Source organism: Bombina bombina, chromosome 1 (genome assembly GCF_027579735.1).
Source record: "Bombina bombina isolate aBomBom1 chromosome 1, aBomBom1.pri, whole genome shotgun sequence".
Classification (NCBI taxonomy): domain Eukaryota; kingdom Metazoa; phylum Chordata; class Amphibia; order Anura; family Bombinatoridae; genus Bombina; species Bombina bombina.
Genome location: NC_069499.1, coordinates 1,415,203,326 through 1,415,223,203, shown reverse-complemented (window position 1 = coordinate 1,415,223,203; position 19,878 = coordinate 1,415,203,326). Strand labels below are relative to the sequence as shown.

At 38.0% G+C, this 19,878-nt stretch overlaps 1 protein-coding gene across 1 annotated transcript in view; it reads right to left on the bottom strand.

The window, feature by feature from the left end:
• NTRK1 (neurotrophic receptor tyrosine kinase 1) overlaps positions 1–19,878 on the bottom strand; it is a 221,662-nt gene that overhangs the window by 108,254 nt on the left and 93,530 nt on the right. The window contains exons 8-11 of the mRNA XM_053719922.1: positions 17,337–17,660; positions 17,104–17,121; positions 13,672–13,730; positions 12,641–12,743 (exon numbers count right to left, since the gene is read on the bottom strand). Coding sequence (XP_053575897.1) covers positions 12,641–12,743; positions 13,672–13,730; positions 17,104–17,121; positions 17,337–17,660 — 504 coding nt within the window. The remainder of the gene's footprint in view (positions 1–12,640; positions 12,744–13,671; positions 13,731–17,103; positions 17,122–17,336; positions 17,661–19,878) is intronic.

Below are 19,878 nucleotides of genomic sequence, written 5' to 3'. Positions count from 1 at the left end.
AAAAATGTTTTATCAAGCAGTAATGAAACTTTAACTTTGTACCTATTTTAAAGGGCTTCTATCCTATGTATTATATGGTGAGTTTCAGACTGTAAAGGATTTGTTTCAGAAATAGGTTACATGCCGACAGAGGTCAGTGTAATATACTATTATGTGATGGTAATGAGTAAGCTAAGCTGCAATTTATAATGACACTATTGATATACTGGCAGTGAGCACATGTTGCTGCAAAATTATGTGAGTGTCTATATACTATACCCTGATGAATAGACTGCACTGTATGAATATAAAGAGCATGAATAAGCTGTGCACTGTATAATGATGTTAGCATCTATACAAAGAGGAGTATGCTGCAAAGTATAATGATGCTGAGCATCTATACACAGATGATAACCATGTAGGCACACGCCTATGTACAGACTGGTGGCTATGCCCCTCCCCCAGCACTGGTGCCACTGCGCCAATGGTAGTTCCGCCCCTAAAATGTATGATTATTATACACACAAATAATAATATATTTCTAAAAATGTGCAGTGGCACAGGACCAGATTTAGGTAAGGTTGCATGGGATCCTCTTTCTGCTGTTCTTCTCAGCAGATGGTTTTGAGTTGAGGCCATCTTGTTTGCGCACACGGCAGAAGTTCACAAAGCAAACAGCTTTAGTTCTCCTTTTTCCTACGACCACACAATCTATGACCTTTGTTCTTAGTTCTGCTTTTCCTAGGCGTGCAGCAAAAAAAAAAAAGTGTGAAGGGCCACATGTGGCCCGTGTCAGGGTGCCAGGAATCAGAGACAAGAAGTGCAAAAATAATCACACCTTTATTAATAGCAAAAAATAATAAAAAGTCCACAAGTCAAATAGCAAGCCAGGAATCAAAACTAGAACTGGTAGTCAGAAGAGCTGAGTCAGGAGCCAAAGCGAATAGTCAGACGAGCTGAAATCAGGAACAAGGAGAACAGCAGAGTCAGGAACAAGCCAGGGATCAGGAACCAGGAGGGACGTCAGACAGCCAGGTAATACACAGGAGCTTTCACAAACAGGTCTGAGACAACGCAAGGGCAAAGCATACTGAACAGAGGCCCTTTAAATAATAAGTGATGACATCACAATTCTGAGACTGCATCCTGTCTCACATGGATGATGACACCAGTCTGGCCATAAAAGGAAGTGCAGGAAATGAGCAGCATCACACAGTATGCACCAGGGTCAGCAAGAGAGGTGAGTAAAACAGATCAGGGATAAAACCCTGACAGCCCGTAGTCCTACAGTTCCCCATCCCTGACACAGACCCTGCACTTGATTACCTAACTCTTAAGCTTGTGCACAGGTGCAAACTTAATAGACAGAGGTTAAGAACTCTCTGGGATGTGCTACAGTTTTTCTGATTTTTCATGTCCCTTTCGTTTTGTAGACTCCTTCCAGAGGTAGTTAGGTCTGAAATTGCTTAGAGCTATTCAAGAAAAATATATCGGTAATCAATTTTGACATAAGGAAGAAAACAGAGTCTCATTGGAAAATAATATGCTGGTCTGCTCTGGCCATAACAAATTAATGTTATCTGTGAGGTATGTATGTTGTGAAAAAAACTTTCCGATTAACTTCCATTATAAAAATGTGCACTATCTTTTTATATTCACACTCTCTGAGGCACAGCTCCTACTGAGCGTGTGCAAGAATACACAGTATATAAGTATATATGACTGCAGATGTCACATCATGCAGAGGGAAGGGAAAATTTAGACATAGGGCTCCATTTATCAAGCAGCAGTTGTTGCTTCGGAGGCCCGTTGTTAACGAAATATAAGAGACAGCGTATTGAAATCACCCCGATCCGGATGATTGACAGCCGCTGTTAGTGACCAATTGTCCGCCAGTGAGAGGGGGCAGCATTGCACAAGCATTTCTAGTGAAAAGCTTGTGCACAGTTAAATGCAGACAGCGTATGCTGTCCGCCCACAGCAATGTTTAGCGGACATGATTTTCTACACTGAATCATGTCCGCTCTACCATTAAAAACCTTAACGACCAAGGACGTGCCAGACACGTCCTACAAAAAATGGTTGTAAACTACCAAAGACGAGCCTTGCACGTCCTCTAGGGTTTCAAGCGCTGGAAGCAATAACGCTTTCAGGTTATTGCAGTGATGCCTCAATATTGAGGCATCCTGCAATAACCTTTTTTAAGCATCTGATGCAGAGAGAGCCACCCATCACTGGAGCAGTTCCTTCAGGGGGCAGGAGCATGCGCGCACCGTACTTAGTCTATTTAATCCATAAGGGAATGAGGGAGGGGGGGAAGTCTTGGGGAAAAGGAATCTGGGAGCAGGAGGGGGGAGGGTATTGACGGGGCAGCGACACTACCGAAAAATTTATTTTTGTATAAAAAAATGAATAAAGCCTATTATTTTTTAGCAAACTAGGTACTGGCAGACAGCTGCCAGTACCCACGATGGCAGCAAATAGGAAGAGGGGGAGAGTTAGAGAGCTGTTTGAGGGGGGATAAGGAAGGTTGGGGGCTAAGGGGGTATCCTACACTGAAGAAAATATATATAAAAAAATAATAATAATAAAAAAAAAATGAAATTTATGCTTACCTGATAAATATATTTATTTCTTGACATGGTGAGTCCACGGATCATCATCAATTACTGTTGTGAATATCACTCCTGCCCAGCAGGAGGAGGCAACGAGCACCATGGCAAAGCTGTTAAATATCACTCCCCTACCCACAATCCCCCAGTCATTCGACCAAAGGGAAAGGAGAGAAAGGAAGTAACACAAGGTGAAGAGGTGCCTGAGGTTTATATAAAAAGAAACTGAATACAGGGCGGGACGTGGACTCACTGTATCAAGAAATAAATACATTTATCAGGTAAGCATAAATTTCGTTTTCTTTCTAATGACACGGTGAGTCCACTGATCATCATCAATTACTGTTGGGAACCAATACCCAAGCCACAGGACACAGATGATAAGGGAGGGACAAGACAGAAACATAAACAGAAGGCCCCACTGCTTGAAGAACCTTTCTCCCAAAAGAAGCCTCAGCCGAGGCAAAAGTATTGAATTTATAGAATTTGCAAAAAGTGTGCAGCCTTGTAAATCTGTTCCACAGAAGCTTCATTTTTGAAGGCCCAGGAAGAAGAAACAGCTCTTGTGGAATGAGCTGTGATTTTCTCAGGAGGTTGCTGTCCAGCAGTCTCATATGCCAAGCGAATAACGCTCTTCAGCCAAAAGGAAAGTGAAGTAGCCGTAGCTTTCTGACCCTTGCATTTCCCAGAAAAGCAAACAAACAATGCAAAAGACTGACGAAAGTCCTTAGTTGCCTGCAAATAAAATTTTAGTGTGATTATGTAACAAGCGTTCTTTGTGAGAAGAAGGATTAGGACACAGAAGGTACAACGATTTCCTGATTAATATTCTTGACCGAAACAACCTTGGGCAGGAAACCAAACTTAGTACGCAGAACCACCTTATCAAATTGAAATATAAGATAAGGGGAATCACACTGTAAAGCAGAGAGTTCAGAAACTATTTGAGCAGAGGAAAAAGCAACAAGAAAGAAAATTTTCCAAGATAACATCTTAATATCTAAAGAATGCATAGCTCAAACGGAGCCTGTTGTAAAACTTTAAGAACAAGGTTAAGACACCATGGAGGAGTAACAGGTTTAAACACAGGCCGAATTCTAACCATGGCCTGACAAAACGATTTCATGTCTGGCACATCTGCCATGCGCTTATGTAACAAAATAGACAATGCCGAAATCTGACCCTTTAGAATACTTTCCGACAAACCCTTCTCTCCAGAACATCCTGGAGAAAGGACAAAATCATAGGAATGCTTACTCTACTCCAAGAGTATCCTTTGGATTCACACCAATACAAGTATTTATGCCAGATATTATGGTAAATCCTGCGAGTCACAGGCTTACGAGCCTGAACCAAGGTCTCAATGACCGACTCTAAAAATCCACGCTTAGATAAAACTAAGCGTTCAATCTCCAAGCAGTCAGCTTCAGAGAAACGAGATTTGGATGAAGGAAGGGACCCTGAAGTAGAAGGTCCTTCCACAGAGGCAGTCTCCAAAGTGGAAAGGATGACATTTCCACTAGGTCTGCATACCAAATCCTGCGAGGCCATGCCAGGGCTATGAGAATTACAGACGCCCTCTCCTGCTTGATTCAAGCAATGACTCTTGGAAGGAGAGTGAACAGAGGAAACAGGTATGCTAGACTGAAGTTCCAAGGAACTGCCAGAGCAACAATCAGAAATGCATGCAGATATCTTGACCTTGAGTCGTATTTCGGAAGTTTAGCATTCTGATGAGAAGCCATGAGATCCAACTCCGGCTGCCCCCACTTGAGGGTCAAGCTGGAAAACACATCCAAATGAAGTTCCCACTCCGCAGGATGAAAAGTCTGTCTGCTCAGAAAATCCGCTTCCCAATTGTCCACTCCTGGGATGTGGATCGCAGAAAGACAGCAGTTGTGGGTCTCCACCACTAAATAATTTGGGCCACCTCTGTCAAGGCCAAGGAACTCTGCGTTCCCCCTGGTGGTTGATGTAGGCCACCGAGGTTATGTTGTCCGACTGGAATCTGATAAACCGGGCTAAGGCTAATTGAGGCCAGGCCAGAAGAGCATTGAAGAATGCTCTCAGCTCCAAGATGTTTATGGGCAGGACTGACTCCTCCTGGGTCCATAAGCCCTGAGCCTTCAACAAGCCCTATACTGCTCCCCAACCTAGAAGGCTGGCATCCGTGGTCACAATCACCCAGGAGGGTCTGCGGAAGCAAGTACCCTGGGAGAGATGATCCTGAGAAAGCCACCACGGAAAAGAGTCTATTAACTATTAATCTATTAATTATGGTCGAAGATCGAAGCACAGCTAAAAGAGCCCCCAGAACCCTTGAAAAAATTCTTGGAGCTGTGGCAAGGCCGAATGGAAGGGCCACGAACTGGAAATGATTTTCCAAAATGGCAAATCTCAGAAACTTGTGATGGTCCCTGTGAATGGGAACATGAAGGTATGCATCCTTTAGGTCTATAGTTGTCATGAACTGACCCTCTTTTACCAAGGGAAGAATGGAGCGTATAGTCTCCATCTTGAAGGATGGCACTTGTTTAAACATTTTAGATCTAGGATTGGTAGAAAAGTTCCCTCCTTTTTGGGAACTGCAAACAGATTTGAGTAAAATCCCAGGCCCCTTTCCTAAAAGGGAACTGGAACTATTAGCCCAGGGCAGCAAGGTCCTTGACACAATGTAAGAATGCCTCTCTTTTTATCTGGTCTACAGATAATCTGGAGAGGAGAGACCTGTCTCTGGGAGGAAAAGATTTGAAGTCTATTTTGTATCCTTGGGAGACAATGTCCACCGCCCAATGTCCACCGTACATCTCTTATCCAAGCCTGGATAAAAAGAGATAGTTTGCCCCCTACAAGATCCGCTCCTGGATCGGGGGCCAACACTTAATGCTGACTTGGAATCAGCTGAAGGCTTTTTAGATTGCTTTCCCTTATTCCATGACTGGTTGGGCTTCCAGGAAGGCTTGGCTTGATCTTGCTTGGAGGAAGGGGAGGAAGACTTGCCTTTAAAGTTTACGAAAGGAACAAAAATTACTCTGACGTCCCTTCTGCTTATTCTTTTTATCTTGAGGAAGAAAAGAACCCTTCCCTTCAGTAATATCTGAGATAATTTCCGCCAAACCAGGTCCAAACAAGTTCTTACTCTTGTAAGGAATAGCCATGAACTTAGATTTAGATGAAACATCCGCAGACCAGGACTTCAACCACAAGGCCCTGCGGGCTAGGACCGCAAAACCAGAAATTTTGGCTCCCAGTTTAATAACCTGTAAGGAAGCATCTGTAATGAAGGAATTGGCTAACTTGAGACCTTAATCCTGTCCTGGATCTCTTTAAAAGGGGTATCCATCTGAAGAGATTTAGACAACGCATCAAACCAGTAAGCCGCAGCGCTGGTAACAGTGGCGATACACACTACAGGTTGTCATTGTAGACCCTGGTGGACATACATCTTTTTTTAGTAAAGCCTCCAATGTTTTATCCATTGGATTTTTAAAATAACAACTATACTCTATGGGAATAGTAGTCCTCTTGGCTAAAGTGTAACTATAGCTAATTTAAAAAAAAAAAAAAAAAAATGGTTTGGAAATAGCAAAGTGCTACTTGTACTTATTGCCCTATAACTTGCAAAAAAGCAAAGAACATGTAAACATTGAGTATTTCTAAACTCAGGACAAAATTTAGAAACTATTTAGCATTGGTGTTTTTTGGTGGTTGTAGATGTTTAACAGATTTTGGGGGTCAAAGTTAGAAAAAGTGTGTTTTTTTTTCATTTTTTCCTCATATATGATGAAAATAATGGCTAGAAAAACGGTATATAATATGTGTGGGTACAGTAAATGAGTAAGAGGAGCATTTACTTACAGCTAAACACAAACACCACAGAAATGTTAAAATAGCCCTTGTCCTTAAGGGTAAGAAAATTGAAAAATGGTCTGGTCACTAAGGGGTTAAAGAGACATGAAACCCAAATTTTTTCTGTCATGATTTAGAAAGAGCACGTGATTTTAAACAACTTTCTAATTTACTTCTATTATCTAATTTGCTTAATTCTCTTGATATCTTTTGCTGAAAAGCATATCTAGATAGGCTCAGTAGCTGTGGATTGGTGGCTGCACATAGATGCCTCATGTGATTGGCTCACCCATTGCTTTTTATTCAACAAAGGATATCTAAAGAATGAAGCAAACTAGATGATGGAAGTAAAATAGAATGTTGTTTAAAATTGTATTCTCTATCTTTATCATTAATGAAAAATTTGGGGTTTAATGTCCCTTTAAATGGAGCACTAAGTGTGTTTGTCTTGTCTTTATTATGCAATGTTACTGTATTTAATGGTCCTTTTAATCTTCCACTAAAAGAGGACACTTTCACATTTTCTTAACATTAACTAGAAAATCATTAGTCACCTGTGTCTGGTAAATCGCTAGAGATTGATGACCATGCCCCAAACAACATAGCTCATATATCATACAATTACAGGTCATTATTATTTATTTTCCTCCCTTTTTGTTGTGAAAAGGGTTTAACATTTTTACTATTATTATTTTCTCACAATTGTTTACAAAAAAGGAACTGATGTTTTTTTTAATGATATTGAAGAAGGAAAACTATAACCAAGACAAAAAAAAACTATGTCTACATTTACCAAAACAAACGTCTTACTAAAATAAATACACTGTTCCAAATTTATAACAATAATATTTATCTGAGGTGAAGTGAAGTGTAGTGAAGTGTAGATAAAAAGGAGATCTAAACAGACGTTTGTTTTTTAGTAAAATAAAACCTTGAATATGTTTTTGCACAGTTGCTGTTCACACTCTTTTTTTGGAAACTGCAAACCCTGTGGGGATCAGAACGGAAGAAAAGGAATTTGTAAGAATCCTGCTTTAACCACATGATACATTAAAGGGCCACTACATACATCAGAATTGAATAATTGACAAATACACATTAAAACGACAATATAATAGCACTTACTTTGAATCTGAAATGAGCAGTAGAATATTTTCTTGCAAATTTCTTGCAAGTTAATCCACTTTTTCCTCGCTCTGACAACCATGAGCCAATTACAAAATGCATATATATATACTATGCACTTTTGCACATTCCCAGTAGAAGCTGGAGACTCAGAAAGTGTGCATATAAAAAGAATGTGCACTTTTTGATAATGGAAGTATATTGGGGGGGGGGGGGTTATTGCAAGCTTTATCTGAATCTTGAAGCTTTAATTGTGACTTTGGCCCTTTAATAACTTATGTGTATTAATTAAAGGGAAACTGAACCCAAATTTTTTCTTTTATGATTCAGATAGAGCATGTAATTTTAAGCAACTTTATAATTTACTCATATTATCAATTTTTCTTTGTTCTCTTGCTATCTTTATTTGAAAAAGAAGGCATCTAAGCTATTTGTTTGGTTCAGTACCATGAAAAGCACTTGTTCATTGGTGGATAAATGTATCCACCAATCAGCAAGAACAACCCAGGTTGTTCACCAAAAATGGTCCCGCATCTAAACATACATTTTGCATTTCAAATAAAGATACCAAGAGAATGAAGAAAATTTAATAAGAGTAAAGATAAAAAGTAAGATAATAAGAGTAAATTAGAAAGTTGCTTAAAATTGCATGCTCTATCTGAATCATGAAAGAAAAAAATGTGGGTTCAGTGTCCCTTTAAGGAAATAGACGTGCTCCTATGTTGCTTTTTTACTCAGCACTTTTAAATTGTAAATCCTATTAAATATTAGTGCACATGGGGCGCGATCCGATATACGGCGTAGTTTGCTGCGCAAGAGAGGGAACCCGCGTCGCCCGCAGTTTCAGCTCGCATCTCGAGCTATCCAATATACGGCGCCGTCAGATGCTAACGTGCCGTAAGTCGGATAAACCAGCGATGTCCAGAAATCTGCGCAAGTACAAATTTCTGGCGTCGCCAGTGACTTGCGCCACGTTAGAAACTGCCGGCGCCTACAAAACCTGACTAAAGTATGAAATCACCCGCACTGTCTAACACGCCTCCTAAACATAGCCCGACACGTCTAACCCTCTAACCGCTATCCCCCCTCACTATCCTAATAATAAAAAAGTTATTAACCCCTAAACCGCCGCTCCCGGACCCTGCCGCCACCTAATAAAGTTATTAACCCCTAAACCGCCGCCCCCAGACCCCGCCGCCAGCTATATTAAATCTATAACCCCCTAAAGTGAGCCCCTAACACCGCCGCCATCTACCTTACCTACCCCCTAAAGTGAGCCCCTACCCCGCCGCCATCTACCTTACCTACCCCCTAAAGTGAGCCCCTACCCCGCTGCCATCTATTTTAAAATTATTAACCCCTAATTTAATCCCCCTACCTCGCCGCCATCTTTATTAAATTATTTAACCCCTAAAATACTAAACTATCCCTACCACTAAACCTAAGTCTAACCCTACAAAAAGCCCTGCAATTACTCCAAAGTAAACTGCTCTTTTGCCAGCCCTTAAAGGGGCTTTTGGCGGGGCTTTGTCACAAAGTAATCAGCTCTTTTGACTACAATCTAAATCCCCCTACACCGCTGCCACCTATAATAAATGTATTAACCCCTAATCTAATCCCCCTACACCGCCGCCACCTATATTAAACACATTAACCCCTAATCTAATCCCCCTACACCGCCGCCAGCTATATTAACTATATTAACCCTAATTATATTAGGGTTAATATAGTTAATATAATTATTATATTATATATATATATATTAAGTATAATAACCCTATCTAACTCTAACATCCCTAACTAAACTCTTATTAAAATAAATCTAATATTAATATTATTAATGAAAATATTCCTATTTAAATCTAAATACTTACCTATAAAATAAACCCTAAGATAGCTACAATGTAATTAATAATTACATTGTAGCTATTTTAGGGTTTATATTTATTTTACAGGTAACTTGGTATTTATTTTAACTAGGTACAATAGCTATTAAATAGCTAATAACTATTTAATAGCTACCTAGTTAAAATAATTAGCAATTTACCTGTAAAATAAATCCTAACCTAAGTTACAAATACACCTACACTATCAATAAATTAAATAAACTAAACTAAATTACAAAAAAAACAAAACACTAAATTACAAAAAATAAAAAAAAGATTACAAGATTTTTAAGCTAATTACACCTATTCTAAGCCCCCTAATAAAATAATAAAGCTCCCCAAAATAAAAAAAATTCCCTAACCTATTCTAAATTAAAAAAGTTCAAAGCTCTTTTACCTTACCAGCCCTTAAAAGGGCCTTTTGCGGGGCATGCCCCAAAGAAAACTGCTCTTTTGCCTGAAAAAAAAAACACAATACCACCCACCAACATTACAACCCACCACCCACATACCCCTATTCTAAACCCACCCAAACCCCCCTTAAAAAAACCTAACACTACCCCCCTGAAGATCTCCCTACCTTGTCTTCACCCAACCGGGCCGAACTCCTCATCCGATCCGGGCAATGTCTTTATCCAAGCGGCAAAGAAGAAGTCTTCATCCCGGCGATGTCTTTATCCAAGCGGCAAAGAAGAAGTCTTCATCCCGGCGATGTCTTCATCCAAGCGGCAGCAAAGTCTTCTTCCATCCGGCAGCATCTTCCATCAAGCGGCATCTTCAATCTTCTTTCTTCACTCCTACAACGCGGAGCCTCCATCCCGGCCGACGACTGAACGACGAATGAGGTACCTTTAAATGACGTCATCCAAGATGGCGTCTGTCGAATTCCGATTGGCTGATAAAGACATCGCCGGGATGAAGACTTCTTTGCCGCTTGGATAAAGACATCGCCCGGATCGGATGAGGAGTTCGGCCCGGTTGGGTGAAGACAAGGTAGGGAGATCTTAAGGGGGGTAGTGTTAGGTTTTTTTAAGGGGGTTTGGGTGGGTTTAGAATAGGGGTATGTGGGTGGTGGGTTGTAATGTTGGGGGGTGGGTGTTGTGTTCTTTTTTTTTTTACAGGCAAAAGAGCTGTTAACTTGGGGTAAATACCCCGCAAAAAGCCCTTTTAAGGGCTGGTACAGAGCTGGGTATTTTATAATTTAGAATAGGGTAGGGAATTTTTTATTTTGGGGGGCTTTATTATTTTATTAGGGGGCTTAAAATAGGTGTAATTAGCTTAAAATTGCTGTAATCTTTTTTTTTTGTAATTTAGTGTTTGTTTGTTTTTGTAATTTAGTTTAGTTTATTTAATTGTATTTTTAGATAGATATTTGTAGTTTATTTAATTTATTGATAGTGTAGGTGTATTTGTAACTTAGGTTAGGATTTATTTTATAGGTAATTGGGTAATTATTTTAACTAGGTAGCTATTAAATAGTTAATAACTATTTAATAGCTATTATACCTAGTTAAAATAATTAACAATTTACCTGTAAAATAAATATAAACCCTAATATAGCTACAATGTAATTATTAATTATATTGTAGCTATCTTAGGGTTTATTTTATAGGTAAGTATTTAGATTTAAATAGGAATATTTTAGTTTATAATATGAATTAGATTTATTTAATAAGAATTTAGTTAGGGGTGTTAGGGTTAGATAGAGTTAATATAGTTAATATAAATACTATAGTAACTATATTAACTATATTAACCCTAATATAATTAGGGTTAATATAGTTAATATATATAGTGTAATAACTATATTAACTATAATATACTTAGGGTTAATATAGATAATATAGCTGGCGGCAGGGTAGGTAGATTAAATTAGGGGTTAATAATTTTAATATAGATGGCGGCGGTGTAAGGGGCTTACATTAGGGGTTAATACTATTAATATAGGTGGCGGCAGTGTAGGGAGGGCAGGTTATAGGGCAAAAGAGCTGTTTACTTTGGGGCAAAGCCCCGCAAAAGGCCCTTTTAAGGGCTGGTAATAGAACTTATTACTTTAGGGATATTAGATTAGGGGTTAATAATATTAATATAGCTGGCGGCGGTATAGGGGGATTAGATTAGGGGTTAATAATTTTTATATCGGTAGAGGCGGTGTAAGGGGTCAGATTAGGGGATAGATAAGGTAGATGGCGGCGGTGTAAGGGGTTCACATTAGGGGATAGATAAGGTAGATGGCGGCGGTTTTAGGGGTTCACATAAGGGGATAGATCAGGTAGATGGCGGCGGTTTTAGGGGTTCACATTAGGGGATAGATCAGGTAGATGGCGGCGGTTTTAGGGGTTCACATTAGGGGATAGATCAGTTAGATGGTGGCGGTTTTAGGGGCTCACAGTAGGGGGTTAGTTTATGTAAATGGCGGCGGGGTCCGGGAGCGGCGGTTTAGGGGTTAAATACTTTATTAGGGATTGCGGCGGGGGATCGCGGTTGACAGGTAGATAGACATTGGGCATGCGTTAGGTGTTAGGTTTATTTTGCAGGTAGTTTAGGGAGTTACAGGGCTCCAATAGTCAGCATAAGGCTTCTTACGGCTGCTTTTTGTGGCGAGGTAAAAATGGAGTAAGATTTCTCCATTTTCGCCATGTAAGTCCTTACGCTGTATATTGGATACCAAACTGCGCGGGTTTGGTATACCTGCCTATGGCCCAAAAAACTATGGGCGACGGCAGAAATATACGGGCATAACTTCTAGGTTACGCCGTATATAGGATACCAAACCCGCGCAGATTTTGGCCTCGCCGGCTTTTGCGGGCGACGATTTATATCGGATCGGGCGCATGATTGTTATTAATGACCACCATGGTAGAAAAATGTATTACTTTTGTTATGTTTTCAACAAGGATTACTGCGGTTTTACCTCTCGAGCTGTTGTTCAACCTGTAACAAAACATCAGACCTGATTTGTTCTTTTTATGCTCAAGAGAGACTTAAGGATATTTATTCTTCTTTATTGCCGCTTTCATATTTGCTAATTGCTGCCTGCCCGTATTCTTACTAAAATTTGCAAAATCATACTTTAAAATTAAAAATCATAAGCAATGATCTACTTACAATAAATTAAAGGTATTATGAAGTTGCCTGTGTTCTTACTAAATTTTTCAAAATAAAAAAAAAGTATTATAAGGCACTCACTGTTGATTCCAAACTTGGAATGTCTTCCACACTTATTAAGCACTATCAGCATTACAAGAAGGAAAATGCAAGCGAAGACCGCCAGTCCCACAGCGACTGAGACCTGATGGAAAAAGCATAGTAAGGGTGATCATAAAATACTTAAATAGACACCTCCATTATCTAATGAGATAGATGACTGGGGAGTGCAGTGATGAGATGAGGAAAGGGAAGGCAACAATGAAAAGGTGAAGACAATGAGATAGAGAATAGGAAAAAAAAATGATTGATATTGTGTGGGAGATGAAATGAATGGAAAGTAAAGAGTGGAGTAGAAAATAGATGAATAATAAATACTTAATGTGAGCAGGAGGAAGATAAGCAGGGGCGGAGAGAGCAGAATCATATATAGGGAAGAGAGGAACACATGAGAATGAGAGCATAAGTAGACGGACATGAGAGATGTACAAATGCAGGGATGGAACAAGGGACAAGAGGGTAGGTGGGTTGTGTGGGAGAATAGGAAGGGGAAGAAATGGGTCACAGTATGTGTGAGGTAGGAAGGAGGATGATAAAATGAAGGGAGGTAAGGAAGAGCCGGATATATGGAGTAAGATAGGAAAGAATGTAATGAAAGGGGGAGATGCTCAGTGAGGTAAGGAGAAGATGATGGGATAAATAGTGTAGTAAATGGAGGGGACTAGGAGAAATATAATAGATTATGGGAAGATTATTTTTCCTTCCAGCTTGCTAATCACTCTGCAGTTTTCTCCTTCGCAATTTTTATCAAGTTCTATTTTTATTTCCACTTTTATCATTTGACTTCCTCCCTCTTCCACATCAGAGCCCATGATCTCTTGTAACTCTGAGATCCCACCCTATCTACCTCTATACCTTCATGCCTCACTCTTTATGTGCCATGTGACAGGTAGGTATCAGTGTTGGCTCTAACAGATCAGGGTGTGTGATTACAAGAGTAGAACAGATCTCCCTGCTAAACAGTGATTGGCCTCCATACACAATGAATAATCAAGAGCTTGAATGAAACTTACCCCAAAGGTGTGCTCATCTACTTTTTCCACAGCATTCCCATATGTGCTGTTGCTCCCACCTAGATAACAATTGAAAAATAAGAATTGTTTATGTTGTGAGAAAGTTAATATGTTACACAGATTACGGTTTGTAACTTGAAAAACATTAACATAATAGGGGGGTTTGTATCCAAAAGGACATTTTACAATATGTTAAAGGTTTATTTGTAAAACGGATGGTCTTGTACTGAATAAGCCCCCCTCTGTTTATTTTTATGCTTGTAGGGTGTGTCAATTTCTGTCACTGTGGGTGTTTTGCTTATCAGACAGTGTCTGTGTATAGTAGATTACCTTTGCAACTGCCTACTTGCCTGTCAATTTAATATGTCTGTGGGGCTTCTAGCTGTCATTTTAACCATTGGGAACCCCTCTCTTAACATACTGAATTGCAATATACCAGTGGTTCCTATGGTGCACATTTGTGGACCTATTTTGACCTTTTTGAAAGTATTCAAATGCAGTAATGTGTTTGGCGTATACTATGGGTTAGATTACAAGTGGCACACTATTACTTGCGTGAGTTGTGATAAGCAATATCGCAACCACACTAACTTGCGCTCGTATTACAGGTTGAAAGTAAACACATTTGACGAGCACAAACAAAATCTGCGCCTGTTGTGTTAAAGCAACTGAAGACGTCACGTAAAATAAATACATTAAAATAAACTTACACTTTTATTTACCCTTCATTTTAAGGGTTTAAAGATATATGGTATATGACAAGGTATTTGAATGGAAAGGGCTATATGTATACATATGAGTATATGTGTGTGTGTGTGTATTTATATGTGTATAAATGTATATCCATATATACACACACACACTTTGGAGCCCTTTCCGCTGAAATACCTTACAACATGAGAAATCATTTTTATTCATTTTTATTATTTTAATATGTATTTAAATAAAAATTAAATTTTCTTCTATGTGAAGAACATTGGAATGTTGAGTGCACTTGGTCTAATGCGGTGACGCTTGATGAGTGTATAAAAACCTGTATTTGCCACCATCATCTGTGAGTAAACATTTTTTTTTTTACAGACGATGAAGTCTTTAGAACTTCTAAACACGTAAGGTTTGTGGTGGGCATCCCGGTTCTACCTCGCAATCTACAGACGTGATTTTCTCTTGTCATATTTGAATGCTATACTTACCTCATTGTATTGAGGTTTGCTTCTATCCCTATTTGCAAGCTGTTTAGACCGGTGGGCTGCGGGCAGGAAGCTACGCCAGAGTACAGAGGACCAGCTTGAATCAAGTGCTCTTTGACTGACCGGGATTCCTCTCAGACATGGATGTCGTTTCTCTACCATGGGCTCTTTCTTACCTCATATGATTAAGGGCTTTTCCTGTAAATAAGATCAACTACCGGGGGGAGGACTGGGGTGCCTTTACACTGTCCTCCTAAACACTCCTGTCACTCGTGGACTGTGACTCTGATAAACTCTGCTTATTTTTAATGAACTGACAATTAAATTCATGTCCTTTTGAATGGTTTTATTTTATCGATTTTACTTGCGATCCATTATCTGACATATTTACACATGTGTATTGATTTGTTTTTTTTTAATGAATTTACAAATTTATTTATTGTGCCTTTTATCTGATGAATTGTGATTGGTGTTTCACCTATACATTTCTTTGCGCTTGACTACTCTCTCTTTTGCATTTTTCCTACTTTTTCACTGTGGGTAGTTCTGTCCCGGTGTTTGTCATTAACAGCTGCATTTTTTAGTATAGGTCACACCGATTAGGGTTTTAGCACTCTCTCCTTCTTGTCTTTTTGTTGTCTTTTCCCATATATACACATATAAATACAGATATACATTTGGATAGAAAAACATACATATATCTCATTACAATCCTGTGCTTGTGTTTTAATTTTGTTAAAAACGAGGCTCCATTAAAGTCTATGGGGCCAATTTACCATTGTGCGGACGGACATGATACGCTATCAGCATTTATCATTGCACAAGCATTACTTGTAAAATGTTTGTTCAATGCCGCCCCCTGCAGATTTGCGGCCAATTGGCCGCTAGCAGATGGTGTCAATCAACCTGATCGTATCTGCCGCCACCTCAGAAGTGGCGGACGAGTTAAGGAGCAGCAGTCTTAAGACCGCTGCTTCTTTACTCCTGTTTCCGGCGAGCCTGAAGGTTCACGCGGAAAAAGATGCATTTAAATGCATACAGGCTTGATAAATCGGCCCCTATGGGGGGATACGATCCTGCGATTGCAACTTCACACAGTCTTTTTTCTGCACGAGGATGCAGCTGTGAGAGAGCAAAAGTCTTACTTGTGACCTGTAATACATGCGCAACTGTGTGCACAAAAGGTAAAAAAAGTTGAGTGCAGATAAAGCACTTGTGGGAACGCAAATTTATGCTTCACTCGTAATCTAGCCCATAACATTTTAGGATTTAGAACAATTTATTTTGATGCTTATAGGTATTTTTTATATCAACATAATTAGTAAATATTTATATGATTTTATTGAATATATCTTTATGTGTTTTTCATGCTTTAAAAATATTCCAGGAATTAAAAGATGTGAGTAACCTATGGCAAGATGCAAGTCGTTAATGGTTTCAATGCTGTGTTCTCTTTTATCAACAGCAGTTTTAACGACTCTCAGTCAGGCAGCTGAGAATAATTAATAGCACTAATTTAAATATGGCTATAGTCTATAGAAATTGTCAGTGAACCAATAAAAACTTTATGGAGACCTGAAAAAATGTCTCATGTGCTGGAAGAGTTATTCAGTAGTTTGTGATACTTTATCACAATTTGATCAGTCAGAGAGCTTTGGAAGCAAAATCATCATCTGTTCTCAAAACATAATTACCAATGAGCTCAAATTAAAAGAAAAACAAAAACACTATAAATCTTTGGATGTGACCAAATCTATCCCAGTGTCAAAGTCTTATATTGATGCCCCTACCTTAGGGGTCTATTTATGAAACAGCTGATGCTGCTTCCGACCCTCTCCACTTCAGTTCCGACTGAAGCGAAAGTTAAGCCGCAGCGGTCCTAATCTTTATTATATTATTTGTGCTGTTTATCTAGAGTTTTTATCCTACCAGCATTCCATACTAAAGACAAAAATGGAAAACATTGAAATATTGAAATAAAACAAACTAGTATTTCAAAGAGATAAAGAAGATTAAAAAATAAGTTTATGGATATAATTTTTAGTTTAACAAAAAAACATTTTTAGTTTCTATTCTATAGATTTAAAGGAGCACCATCCCTAATATACAGTGTGTTTACATTTTAAAGACCACTATGCATTAGTTACATTACATAATGTAATAATACTACATAAAATAAATAATATTCTGTATAATTTTATTAAAAAATTGACACAAAAAATAATAGGTTAAAAACACTTACCTTCAGGAGACAGGGACACTGCAAAGGAAACAAAAAATATATTAATTTGATGATTTTTTTTCCATTGAAATGCATGGTATTTCATAAACCATTTTGGTATAGTGAGCACACGGATGTATTAAACCTTTGGCCTGTTTAACTTAATTAAATTAACATGGTGAATGGCAGAAAGATTTGGTTGGTACTCGCTACTGTTAGACAAAATTATTGTGTCACAGAGATATTATTCTTACCCGGAATGGGTTCTTCTGGGTTGAAGCTGAATGGATTTTCCATAAATGTGCAATTAACTTTTTTTACATCAGAACCTAACATGTTGCTCACATGAAGAGTATAGATGCCATTGTTGACGTGCGTTGGCTTGTTAAGATAAAGGCAGCCATGAAGGGCAGTGATGTTTTCCTCTATAATTTGTGTATGAATAAATGTATTCTCCATAAGGTTTTCTCCATTAAACATCCATTTTATCTCTGGTCGAGGGTTCCCGTCCACAGTGAATGGGATGCAGTAATGATGCTGAGGAATTTCCTTGTATAATGAAATAATCACAGCACGGACTGGGGAGAAACAAGAGTTTAGACAGTTTCTATTATATCAAGATTTTTTTTTTTATTGCAAATCCTAGTAAACATTTTACTGGTTAAATAGAAAATGCAATGCTGCTATATTTAAAGGGACATTGTAAACTTGATTGTTCTTTGCATAAATGTTTTGTAGATGATCCATTTATATAGCTCATCTGGTAGTGTTTTTGTAAAAATGTAAAGTTTTACTTAATTTTTCATTGTGCTGATTTTCAGACTCCTAACCAAGCCCCACAGTGCCAGATGTATACATGCGTTTACAGACTCCTGCTGGTTCCTGTTTATGTTATCTGTTTTAATCATATGCAGGGGGGGGGGGTGTCTGTTTCCTTTGTTTTTTCAGCCCCTTTCAGTGGGTGTCCCAGAATAACCTCATCAACAGTGCTAAACTGGGAACTCCTAAGTAAGTTTTTAATAGGTTAAATACTGGATTTTTATATCAGTATCTGTGCATATTCTTCTTTATACTAGTGTCTATTACATGCAGTTAAATGAAAATTGGTGTATACTGTCCCTTTAAGCATGCAGAGGACAGCAGTGAATAAACACTTACTGACTGGGTTAATGTGACAATGCCTATATAATAAATGGGTTTTTTTTGGCACAAATATATACTATTTTAAATACTAGTATTACAGTCACACATGAGATCCTTCTACCCCGTCAGTACCCAATACAAATTAATATAGCAGTAAAAACTGATGTAGCCAGCTCATATGAGTACAATGGTGATAAACGTAGGTTAATTAAAGGAACACTTAAGTTAAAATTAAACTTTCATTTCCGTTATCTAAAAGTACAGTACAAAATCTCTTTATATGCATTCTTGCTGAGGCACCAAAATATGCATACCTATATGCATTTTGTGATTGGCTCATGACTGTTACATGATGCAGAGGGAAGGAAAATTTAACTAACTTTGAAATATGTCAGAAAAAAAATCTAGTACTCATTTTCCATTTAAACTTAGTGCTTTTACGTTCTCTTTTTAAAGACCCTTTAAATAGACTGCAAGCACTTTGAGATTGTGATTAAAAAAAATACTTGATTAAAAAAATCGATTAAAATAACTTTACAATATACTTTCATTAGTTATTTTAACAATTGTCTGCCAAGAAAGAAAGAAACGGATTATGAACCAGCCTTTTCAGTTAGCCAAAAGGATTCATTTTAACTAGTTTTGTAATTAAGTTTCTTTTTTTTTAGTTATGTGTGGGTATCTCAAATTCTCAAGTTGTGTATTTTTTATTTAATTCACCTTTCATCAACATTCAATAAAGAGTAATTTTTCATGTAAACCCTCATTAGTTCATTAAAGCAATAATTTAACAGTGCAAATATATGTTAACTAATATTAATTACAGGTTTAAAATTGTGCTCCACATTGTACAGAATTTTTATAAAAAAACTGTTCCCATAATGCTCTTAAAGGGACATTAAACACTAAATAAATGCTAGATCGAATGATGCATTCAAAGATAAGATTTGTCTGAGAATAACATGTAGTTGTATTTTTTTAAAGTTTCATCAGCTGTTTAAATACTGACAAAATAAGTGTAAAGTTTTAGTGTTTATAAAACAATGGGAGCTGCCATGTTGCAACTTATATTTCCTTCTCTGCTGTGGCCAATTAGGGACAGTTATAAATAGGTCACTAGAGTGTGCATCCAATGGCTGTGTGTAATATAACAGTCTTCTGCACATCCATTTCTAACAGGAACTGAAATGCTCACAATTTCAGAATGGAATAACAGAAAAAAGACACAAAATAAATAATGAAAGTATACTGCAGAGGTTTTTTATACATACAATTTATATATACAATTTATCATTTTACATTACTATCTCAAAGTGTTTAATGTCCCTTTAAAGATGTTGTATCATACACAAGTGAATACAAATAAAATAGACTCTTTATGTCAGATGCAATAATATGATAACACTAATAAATCAAACATTTCATCAAAGGGGAAGGAGAGTTAAAGGACACATCTAGGGAAAATGAAATGCAAAACAGACTTAGCAAAAACCGAGATGAAAATGATCAAATTTAATTCAAAGAAGTGGAATAAGGACGACTTCAGATAAACTTAATATTATATTAAATGTTCCCAGTATAATTCCATGAACATACGTGATTTTTTTTTGTGGGGCAGATGAGTGGGTGTTTCACATAGTAAAGATGTTATGT